We start from the raw sequence: 11,905 nt of genomic DNA, 5'->3' as shown, positions 1-11,905 counted from the left end.
GGTGTAGCCTGAGCCGCAGATGGTGAAGGACTGTTCAGGTAGCTTCTCTTCTCTCTTCTGCCTGACTCATTGCTCCTCCTGCAGTCCTTGTGCCGGCACTCTGTTTTTAATACCCCCCCCCCCCCACAACCCCCCTCTCTGGTTTGAATCCACATCCTCTCCCCTAATATTCCTTTGCTAACCACACTTTGGGACAGCCAAGAAACTTTAATAAATGCGTCAACATTTTCACGTAAATGACAGAGTTTTACCGGAAACGAAGTAAAACCAAAGCTTTTAGTTTTTAGCAAAATAGGGGGTTTGATGGGCTTTTTTCTGATCTAAATAAAACTGGACACAAAACATTTAACCAAAAATACTTTTTATGTTATTATTTTACTGCTTTATTATCAACTTACTCTTCATAATTAAACAGTTTAGTTCACTTCATATTTAAAATGATCAGTAAACAACCATGTATTTGCTTTACAGTTGTATTTTTAAATATATGTATAATATATTATGTAGCCATGTCTGCATTCTGCATCATTCAGTAACCATGATGTTGTCAGAATGAATTGAGATTAAAGTAACACAGAACAAGCGTCTCTCTGAAACAGGCTTCTCTGTGTGTGTGTGTGTGTGTGTGTGTGTGTGTGTGTGTGTGTGTGTGTGTGTGTGTGTGTGTGTGTGTGTGTGTGTGTGTGTGTGTGTGTGTGTGTGTGTGTGTGTGTTGTGTGTGTGGTGTGTGTGTGTGTGTGTGTGTGTGTTGTGTGTGTGTGTGTGTGTGTGTGTGTGTGTGTGTTGTGTGTGTGTGTGTGTGTGTGCGCGCGCGTGCACGCGTGCGTGTATCTGTGATGGGATTAGCAGATGTTACATTCCTCGCAGTGAATATTCTGAGGTTTTAGGCCCAGATCACTTTGATAATCTCTCAACACCTCCCCTCTCTCTCCGTCCCTCCCGACTCGCCACTTTGCCCAAAGTAGCCGGGAAGACTCACTCTGGAGCCTTTGTTTTGGAAACACAGCAGCTTATTTTACACTTTACTTTGAAGTGGAAGAGAAACTTCACTTCACAGCTCATCTTTCTATCTTTTCACTGGTATCAGCAGTAAATTAATGTGAAGTCGAGAAGTCAGTAAATCCATTGAATCATAATTCAAAAACATGTTTTATCCAAGGATGGAATGAACACTCTTTTAAGTCTTTTCAAGTTGTTGAAATCATCAGCATATAAGCATATTTAAACTCAAAGCTGTAGGCTATGATGCTTATTTTTTCCAAGTTTAATCAAGAGAAAATAGTTTTCCCCAACATTCAGCTTGGCATTTTTCATACCTTTGGTATCTCTGCTACAATTTAAAACAAAGTTTGAAGAGTGTTTGTCGGCACAGAACGCCTTTAAACTAAATTACCCAGGTATGTTTACAGGTTTTGGGGAGAACTGCTGCGTAAAGTGAAGTAAGTTGTATAAACCCCTATGTGAATCCACAGGGTAGCATGCAACATCTAATAAATTGCAAAAGTGAAGTCAAATAAGTCAGTGTTGGTTGGGTCTGCAGACTACAAAATTAAAAATTAAAACAAATTGTGGATGTAGAGTAAGTGAACTTACCAGCCCTCTGCAGCCCGCTCTTCAATTCAACTTGACGATAGCAGATAGAGGCTACATTAGCTGCTACTAGCATAACATACCTAAAGGTCCAACTGAACTCTTGGTGATTGTGGTTAATTGTGGGTAATGTAGGGGCCAGATCTTGACAATGAAGAAGATGTGGAACAAAAATGGTTGTTTCCCTGGTTGTTCATTGATGCTAAGTGTAGCTATTCGACTGTGATCTGTAAAATTATGAGCTGTAGGTGTGAGCTGTGAGCTGCAAAATTGTGTTTAATGCTCTTAATGTCTTCTTTTAAATGAACTATGATTTTAGCAAGTGTAGTGTAGTGGGTCATTTTCTTGAGCTGTTTCAGTTCTTGATAGTATACCGTTTTTTTTGTGCATTGGTATAAATAAAGAGCCATCTCATGCTTAAAGTCAGCAAATAGGATAAAGTCAGCCTTTGTTTTCTGTGAGCTCCAACAGTGCAACAAAGGTAACCTAAAAATGCAGCAAACTGATCTTTTACCTCCCTGCTCTTCTCTGCTGCTGTGAGGAATGTTAGGGTCAAAGTTGGAGTGTAAAAACCTCCTGCAAATTTCATTAGGGATGTTTTATTGCATGTGCTACAAAAGTTGTCAGCACAGCAGGGTGCCTACAAGTTCCTCAGGACGTGACCTCTTGTCGACCTCAAGCCTTTCCTGTCACCTCTCCATAGCCTTTGAGTTACATAACAGAGAGTATATAAAAACATGCATACTCCTGGTTGCCCAATGAATCCAAGACAAGCTCATGTCTTATTAACTCTTCCCAAACTGAGTTTTGTCTCCTTATTCTTACAGCTATAAGAGCAATGCAATAACTCCAGGCAATATAGTAAGGAACTCAAAACCAGCTCCATAGTGAGGGTGAAGTCACTTGTAGATGAACGACTTACAGCAAAGAAAAGGCGCTATTCACCTCTGATCAATTAAATATTGTTAAATGCAAAATAACAAGTAAAGTGAATTATTAAAGGTCTGCCCTGGGGTCACCACATCATGACAAATTTCAAATGTAATATGAATACACTAACTCTGGACATTTTCAATCAGACCTCAGTTACATTTATTACTTTTGAAAAGTCAACAATGGCAAAGAATGTCTATAAGAATAGTAAATTAAAAACCAAATAGACACATGTTTCTCAAGATTTTATTCAAAGAGTTTAAGTTGTCCTTATCTTAATGTATAAAGCAGCAATGTCCTTGCACTAAATGCTTTTTTTCGCATTTTTATTTCTTATTGAGAGCCAGGTTCTTCTTGATATTTTCAGATGTTTCTATTTCTTTCTGAACGGTAATAAGGTTTGTTGGGCTTCCCTGACACCTGGTCACACAGCTACTAATGTGGATCACAGGCCATCCTAAACAAACACACAGCTGCTGAACACAGGTCACCACACAGTGTTGAGCACAGATGCAGATGTTTACAAACACATTCATAAATAGGTTTAAAATGTCCGGGTTGGGTTTAGTTTGAAACAGTTGCCGTTGTATTTACAGAGTCCTCGTTCTGTGTTAATGCACCAAAAAAAGCACCATTTTGCTCTAATAGAAAGGGTCTCATTGGGTTGAACGTCAAACTGCCGCTTTCCCTAGAAAGGAATGGGAGGTCCCATCATGTGGAGGCCATGATGCAGTTTTCAGCTCGGCGTCCTACTCTGCTTTCTTGGCCTTCCTCTTGCGGGCACCTTCGCTCAGCTCCTCCTTGGTTTTGAGAGGTGAAGATGGGGCAGCGGCAGGAGCGTGGTGGTGGTCTTCCTCAGATCCACCGAGAGGGGAGCCGAACAGCAGATGGCAAACCCAGGACTCAATGAGGGCGAAGGGGGAGCCGTGAGAATGACGGGCGGTCATCACCACCTGAAGGAGAAGGTGTTGGTTACCAGAGATGTGCCTGAATTTGCGATAACTCTATCGATTTTACAGATTAAGATCAGTTTATGAGTACCACTCAGCCTGTGAAAACTGTTGTATAAAGTCTCCTGGGTTTTTCTTTTGGCTTATCCTTCAGCTTAAACCTAATTGTTTTGAGCTGAGAGCCCAATCTGGGGTTTGGAGAGGGTAATTGTTGACATTTGTACCTCCTGTTCCAGAGGCCAACGTTCAATTGCCTACTCATATGACAGATGTGTAAATTTAACACAAATCTTTCTGACTATGTAAAACCATTAATTTTTTTCCTAAACTCAGCTACTAACTATGCGTTGCACGTAACAAACAAGTGAGAGGGTTATCCTCTGTTATGCAACACAGAAAAGGTTCAGGCCTAATCCTAAAAGCAACATTGTCAACTACACTTGGCTGATCTTACCTTGCTTGTGGCCATAAAGAGGGTGAAGAGTAGGATGAGGGTGCTCTTGGCCACTGGCAGCCAGTGAGCCTCCTGCAGGGTGAAGAGGATCGCTCCGTACAGACTGGCTTTGGTTGGGCTGCAGAGACATAAGACAAAACTGTCAGTAAAACATGCATAATGCAGCAGGGACCACATAACAATTATACAAGGATATTATTAGATATCAGATATAGAGAGGAAGATAATAGCATTTTAATTTCAAACTTTTGTTTAGTATTCTCGTAAATTAAAAGGTAATGTATGCTTGAGGCTGAAATGTTACTCTGTATGTTGATGTGGTTTTATTAAAGGGTAAGAGATTTTCATCTGACATTGTGCATGTTGGGTGCATTGCAGTCTGTTAAAGTGTAGTTGTTTTTACAACCACTAGGGGGCACCAAATAACATTTAAGTTTTAACACATACAACTTAAACAGCGGCATCAACAGCCTGCTATTTTTTAACAAGTCTGGCAATATTAAATGTCCAATTCAGTCAAACAACTTTTAAGTTGTAATTTTCCCCCTTACATTAAATTTTTTGATAGCCCTGTATGCTTGAGTAGACAGAGATGAGTGTTTTAACTCCTTCAGAAGGAGATTCAGACTTACAATGACATGTTGAGGATCTCGTTGGTGTCGGGCCTCCACACACCACGCAGCAGCTGCTCAAAATTGGAAATGAGAGCCACTCCAGAACCTGCAAAGATAAAAATAGACATTGAAAAAATGAGGACAAAAACCTCTGTTACTGTCTCGTGTGACTGCGTTTCTCTCCAGTCAGCTTTCTGCCCCCATTTTCAACTTGGACGCCTGCGGGGCCTCACTATTGTAGCAGGGTCCAAACCAGCACAACCCTTTATATATATTTCTGCAGACATCTCCCGACTATTGGACGGTTACACAGTAAAGGAATTTGTGAGAAATGTGGCTAAAGCCTGAAAAAAGACATCTGAACTTATACACTTTATAGTATTCTATAAACACAGTTTTTAGGTTTAATACTGGGCTTGTTAAAGATTGTTCATTGAACCTATTTTAGATATTTTTAGCACTTTATTTCAGCAATTCAGAATCAACATCTAACATGCACAGGAATTTAACTCCAGTTTTAAGTGACATCAGATCAAGTTATAGTGAATTCAACGTATACCTTACATCATAATTATCTTTTTATTGAGCTGCTACAACGCAATCATCAAATTCTCCTAAGCTGGTTTCTTTAAGTTGTCAGGTTACTTGAGGGCTTGTAAACGCACAGATCATGAATGAACAGCACATGTGTCCACTGGCATGCACACGTGTGATGTTCACTCATGTTTAAATGTGGAAGCCCATTGAGCGCAGCTGTCAACACAGAGAGCTGCTGTCAGAGTGAGCGGGAGAGACTGAAGGCTGACTAAGTAGTTTAACAGATTGTATTTTATTGTTATACTTATTAAGGAAATAACCCAAAGATTAATCAATGTAAGGAATAATTGTTGGTTACAGTCCTTTTTTCTTTAAGGTAAAGTGGTAATGTCCAAACAAACATAAGCCACATTTGTGAACATTAACTAAGTCAATACTGTTCCTTAAAAAATTGGGAAATATGCACACAGCAAAGAGACCAACACACTACTTCAGAACTATGGTTTGTTGTAATCATCATATATGAATTTGCGATCTCTCATTCAACTATGGAGAAAACAACACATTTTGTTGCTAACCCATTTCAAACATGACCATATTTTGTGCCTTAAATATTGTCTTATTGAATACTATAATTAGTAATACCAAGTTTGTAACACCCATACATTGAAATCCCAGATGAAACTAACCTTTGACGTATCCAACGATGACCATTATGAACAAGCCGTGGTGATAGGCGTGATGGGCGTGGTGAACGCCTGCTGCGATCTTACGAGTGCGGACGACTTCCTTCAGGGCGACCAAAACCAGTTTGATGGGCAGGAACGCCACGCATTTATAGAAGAGGTTCAGTGGGCAGTAAAAGATGAGGTACCTGAGAAACATGGTGGAGAACAAGATATTACAGTGAGGGGAGAGAAAGGGTCTGTAAATGTATCCAAATCAATGATGTAGAAAAACAACTTTCAAAATTAGCAATAATAGTTTCTGGGAATAAAGATGAATTTAGTTTTCCAGGTTTGAGAGAATCCACTTTTTTGAATTCCTTTTTTTTTTTTGTATTATATTTTCCTTTTCGCTGTGTTTTTGTTGTGTTAATGTTCATGTAATGCATATCACTGTCTTATATAAAGCATCAAGAATGTGTTGGATAGAATAGAAGAGAAGAATCCCTCTTTATTTGTCACATACATGCATACAGCAGAGCACACACAGTGAAATTTGTCCTCTGCATTTAACCCATCCTAGTAGCCAGTGAGCCTCGCAGTAGGCAGCTATTGTGCAACGCCCGGGGAGCAATGGGGAGGGGGGATTGGAGGTGTCCAGTGCATTGCTCAAGGGCACCACAGCAGGGCCTAGGAGGTGAACCATATTTCAAGTCTGTTCAGGGATTTGAACCGGTGACCCTACGATTCCCAGTCCAAGCCCCTACTGACTGAGCCAATGCTGTTACTGCTTAGGGGAATGATTATTTGGCAGAATTTTTCCTCTAAAGACGTCACTAAATTACTTTCCCTGTAATAAGCAGGAAAATAAATCAGAATTTGGGCTCTCTATGGTAATAACTTCCAAAAAGTGAAGGGAATACAGTCTTAAGAGGAAAAAGCCAAAAGCTCTTCCCCTGTCAAAGGTCACGTTGTTCTGAGGATTATCTCACCAGACAGCTGAGGCCAGCAGGATGTGGCTGTTGTGTTGGAAATAGTCGATGGGGCTGCTTCCAAGCATGATGTCTGCCAGGATGTAACTTCCAAAGCAGTAGAGCATGGCACAGAGCCAGGAGGCCACGGGACTCCTGCGAGAAACCTCCACCGAGCCTGAAACACAGTGTGGACATTTAAATATCACAGTTTGTGGTTGAGAGGGACTTTCAGTGTGCGTATTAGTGAGGTGGAGGGGATTAATGCAATAAGGTTTTCATGTTTCTGAAGTTTAATATTTATTTTAATAAATATTACTAGTTAAAGGGACAAATCCCCAAATGGAATATGAAGAAATAAACAGATAAAATAGTAGGTAAAAAGTTTCAAACATGGTTGGTGTATAATCATTTAATAATATCTGACTTTGGGTCTTAGCCTTTGTCACTAAATTTCTCTGACCAAAAGAAAAATCTTCAGTTATCTTTGTTATTTTAAAAGAAATCATCAGGGTTGTAAATGTTCATTTAAAATACTGTTAGCGAAGACCCTTGAAAGTCATTATCAGAGGATACCTTGTGTGTGTGTGTGCGCTATATCTCGGTACACGCCCAATCAGCTACTTCAGTGCACGCCCTGATAATCCACTCTTTATATATCATAACCTAATATTGACTCAGGACTTCTCCAGTCATTTATGAGTCGTCAGTTAAGCAACTCAACAGATGACAGAGTCTTTAAAAAAACAGAACAGACATATCCTTATCATTTATTAAACTGATTTTATGCTTTTAAGTCAATTTAGTATGATATTTGATTTTATGACTGACATACCAATGTTGCACTGACGTATTAAATGGCAAACATTTGTACCACACTGTACCATAACATGACATTTAATAACTGAAGTTTAAAACCAAGACAAAGAGGTATGACAGAATTTTCTACTTCTCACAGCATGGGTGTGAATCAAATGTAAAGCCTGTGCTGTGCACTACATAAAGGTCCTTTTGCCTTTATTAATCAGTAACTGTAAACATACTCCTATTTTTTTTTACACTGTAGCCAAACTAACCCTTAATCCTTAACATTTTCATATTGGGACATCAGACTGTTCGAACTTAATTAATGCAAGTTAATTACTTCTATATATTGTTTATTATACCTAGTGCCTGTTACTATGATCTGTCCAGCAGGTTGGGGGTCTCAGTCTTGCAAGATCTCTAAAGCCAATTATAATACAACCCTGTAAACCACTGCCTCTTGAAAAATGTGTTTGTTTGTTGTCCAATGCACAACAGCATCCATGCTTTGTGCCTTGCTTTAGTCTTTGTCATACTCTTTACACACAACATCTACTGAATATTTGTCTACCTGGTTGAGATATCCCTCCTCAGTTGCTCTTTCTTAGTTGGTCTTTTTTTAATCAAGTCTCTAGTCTAAAGACAGATTGTATTGCCCCTTGAGTTAAATTTGTGATAATGGGCTATATAATCAAAATTGGACTGATTTGGACATGTTGCCTCTGCCTAATTGGCTGGCAGGTATCCATTACAAATAAAAAACACTTCAATAATAGCTGCAGTCAACAGTTTGACCCTATCTCTAAATCAGTGTGCAAGGTATGCTAAGCTGTTGCTAACTATAGCAAAGATGTTAATGTAAACCAATCTATTAAGATAATGGACCTTCATCTGAAAAGTAATGAGCAAAAACAAGTGTCAACTAGATCTACAAATGAATATAAATAACTAAATTAAATGTGGAATGGGAATATAACGTACATGGCATGAAGTGTAAATATGAATGTGATGTACAAATACCCCAAAGATCTACTTTAGAGCAGTTTTACTGTGTGTAAGTGTAGCAGATGAAACATAATAAGGTAACTCTTTTAATGATGTAAGGAGTCTAAACCTGATCATGTTCACCTAAGATACGTAAGATGTGATTCCAACTGTGTACAGTACATGATCCCATGTGGGTAGAAAGTTCTCGGTGTAAACGCTGTTAGAGAGCCCAGTAAATGATAAATGGAAGATGAGATGTGAATTTGTGTGGCTGCTTTCCTGCACAAATCTCCCACAACAGGTGGGTGAGGGTGTCGCGGTGAGACTGGCTCAGTTTGAAAGCAATTTGATCCTGAGAAATGCTGCACTATAAATATATTCTGCTCAACTGCTTTTCCTGCCATGCAACTGTCATGCCTGTCTTAACCTATGACCCCCCCCCCCCCATATTGACCCCCCCCCAACTCATTCATGAGCTCTTTTTCTTCTAACATGTACTGTGAACTAAGTCTCTCCACTCAACAACATGTACGGAAAGGGTGAACAAAAAATGATCTGGCAAATGTTGGCAACAGGACACATTTGACTGTAAAATGAGATGTGAAGTAAAGCTACAGCCATGAAGTAATTTGTTGGCCATGTGTTACAGCTGCCCTGAGCTCTGATGGATGGATTTGAACTCTTAAACACATACAAATGATGATTAAATCCATTATTTCTCTCAGAATGCTTGACCCTGCATTTTATTTACTACAAAATTCAACATATATTTCATTGATAAAGTAAGCCATTCTCCTTTACCTGTACTTTTATGAGAGATATGTGCTACAGAATCTGCTTTTTGACACTATTAAACTTGAGGAAAGTAATAACTTTGTTTATGCATAACTTTATGCATTTGTTCTTTCAAATAAGCAAGTGACAGCTGTTGTGACTGTTAAAGATGACTCATCTCATCAAGCATTGCACTTCTAAAACATTGTTAGACTCATGAACAGTTTAAAAACAACAACAAAAATGTTTTGCGGCCTAACCAGAGTTATCGTCCTTTTTATTCCATTCTTCTTCTGTATCAAAACCTAGTGCCTACATTGACCACTGCAATCGACCACTGTATGCTCTCTTCAGGTGTGTTACGCTTTAAATGGCTAATTTAGCCTCGAGGGACTAGCTTTAGGGGGAGATGAGAGACCACAGAAATCTAATGATATCACTTCTTTCTAACTTCAAAGCACAAGACTTCCTTTTTTTGTATTTAAAACTTAAAGTCTGAACACCCAACCGATGCTGACTCAAGTGACATCTCTTAATGACATTAATGGAATAGTTCATTTCAAACTTTTAATGACATTTTTACTCCATTTATTTCACCCTTATACTGTAGTAACAACTGACCCCAAAAACCAAACCAATGACAAAAGATGTAAATATCATATATTGAGAATAGGCTAGAATCATACTGTTTAAAGAAGTACAAACAGATATCCAATAACTTTCTCCAGAGAGATCATTTAGTGATTTTCTTCCATGGAAGCAACTCAAGCTACATTTTTGAGGAAAATGTGAGCAGTATTGTAATCATTTGGTTACAAAGCCCACATGAAGTATGTTGTTCAAGATGTTTCTGGAGGATTTGATGGACATCTTGGTCTTATTTGAAGATACACTCTTTTAGATGAGGTTCTGAGTTTGAGATGTATTTGGTGTTCCAACCATCTTCACTCGAGGGTCAGCAGAGATCAAATGACCCAACAATGACAGAACTTCCATGTCACAGTGATTTTTTGACAGGGTGAGAAACATTCGTTATTTTAAAAGCTACACAAACCAAGTAACAATAAGGTCATGCTGGGCTGCTAGTTAAACAGCTTATTCCATGTTTAACATTCACACCCAACTGCAGCCTAAAGGCGTACAGCAGAGGGGCTTCAGAGGCCCACTGACTCTGTCTATTTCAGGATCTTCTATTTATTGCCTAAGTCTTTGGTATGCAAAGGCCGTTCTCTCAGGTTTCATGCTCTGCAGGCTCTGTTGCTCAAAGGAGTTAAATCTTGGAAAATATCGGTCTTTACCCAAAGCAGAGAGTTTTATTCTACTTTTCCTCAGTAAAAATTAGGTCAGGCTGATGCTGCAACAGACATATCCTCACACCAAGCAGGCAGAGCAGTAAGTGCTCCTGCTGGTGGAGTTTATGTAACAGGTCATGCTTTATAAGGACTGGTTACTATTACAGATATAGGGAAGCAGAAAGTCCGTATAGGTATTTTGGAGCAATACAAAGAAAATCAACTCAATATTACATCTATCATTAGTGTCTTACACAAATATGACAGTTTTTCTTTATTTTAATCACACATACAATTTAAAAGGGATAACAGATTAAATTCCCATAATATTAAATATGCTATTTTAGCTTTATTTTTTACTTTGTGTGGTTGTAAATAAATGAATGTTTTTGTTGGGGTCTGGTGAGGATGGAGTATCTAAAATATTCATAACCTACCTATCAAGCATTATAGATGATAGAGATCATATTTATCAAATAGTGAATTAATCTGTAAAAAAAAGAAAAGACAAAAGTGAAAAACACACTTACCTGGCTCATACTTGAGGTAGAGGATGGACACGATGTAATAAGCGACATCAAACACGGGAAACATTCCCATTTTTGAGAAAACTTGGGCAACATCGCCCAAATTAAGAGCTGCCAGAACCTCCATGTTGCTTCTATGGTAATCAGAGAGTGTATGTTTGTTTGTTTTTTATTCCAACTGCGCAGTCTGGTTCTTGAAGCCCCTCAAAAAACCCGGTCCACCGACTCTCCACGAAGCCCCCCGGTCTTGACAGTGAAAGCCTGTGACACTCAAGCCCTCCTATTAATACCTTTCATCTGCACAACCTCAGCAGCAGCAGCATCAGACGTGCTCCATGCCAGCTGCTCCGTTTTTTACACCACAGTGGATTTACATGTCAGCTGCTGGACATTGGAAAAAGAACAGGCTTCCCCGATCGTGTGCATCATCGATCGACAAACTCAGTATTTACCTGGGATACAATACGCAATTTGAGTTGATTGTTGCCTGGAAACACAACATAGAATGAGACAAGTGTCCATGGTTTTACACAGACAAAGAGTCATTCACAACCACTTATAAAAAAACATCGGGTAATCCGGATACTGCACCGGGCCTGCAGACCACCATGTGGCGATATCACCTGCTGTTTACATTCTCAGATGATGCAGACATTTTTTTATTAAACATAAATTAATATTCTAACATACATAAACAACAAGGCAATGTTATGTATTTGATTAACATTGATTAATTAAATATTGGTTCTATTTTTGCTAATTTTGATTTTAATCCTTGAGGAGAATAACAATGACAGCAGTGAGCTC

General features: G+C 39.0%; 1 protein-coding gene across 1 annotated transcript; it reads right to left on the bottom strand.

The window, feature by feature from the left end:
• Positions 1-2,755: 2,755 nt before the first annotated feature.
• On the bottom strand, positions 2,756-11,510 carry tmem38a (transmembrane protein 38A). The gene is made up of 6 exons (XM_063890586.1): positions 11,102-11,510; positions 6,736-6,892; positions 5,768-5,952; positions 4,560-4,647; positions 3,928-4,045; positions 2,756-3,476 (listed from the first exon to the last, which is right to left on the bottom strand). Exons 1-6 carry the CDS (start codon positions 11,223-11,225, stop codon positions 3,273-3,275), a joined length of 876 nt encoding a protein of 291 aa, XP_063746656.1. The 5' UTR covers positions 11,226-11,510; the 3' UTR covers positions 2,756-3,272.
• Between the last annotated feature and the right edge of the window lie 395 nt (positions 11,511-11,905).

The sequence above is a fragment of the Eleginops maclovinus genome, chromosome 9, assembly GCF_036324505.1.
Source record: "Eleginops maclovinus isolate JMC-PN-2008 ecotype Puerto Natales chromosome 9, JC_Emac_rtc_rv5, whole genome shotgun sequence".
In the NCBI taxonomy this organism is placed as follows: domain Eukaryota; kingdom Metazoa; phylum Chordata; class Actinopteri; order Perciformes; family Eleginopidae; genus Eleginops; species Eleginops maclovinus.
Note: the sequence above shows the minus strand (reverse complement) of the source record. Positions and strands in the feature narration are given on the sequence as shown.

Bases quoted from the DNA above. Each gene is read 5' to 3' on its own strand.
- tmem38a (XM_063890586.1), bottom strand. From the start codon at position 11,225: ATGGAGGTTCTGGCAGCTCTTAATTTGGGCGATGTTGCCCAAGTTTTC. The intron at 6,893-11,101 runs GTAAGTGTGTTT...ACTGTGTTTCAG, and splicing joins CTACCTCAAGTATGAGCCAG to GCTCGGTGGAGGTTTCTCGC. The intron at 4,046-4,559 runs GTAAGTCTGAAT...ATGTCTCTGCAG, and splicing joins GAGATCCTCAACATGTCATT to CCCAACCAAAGCCAGTCTGT.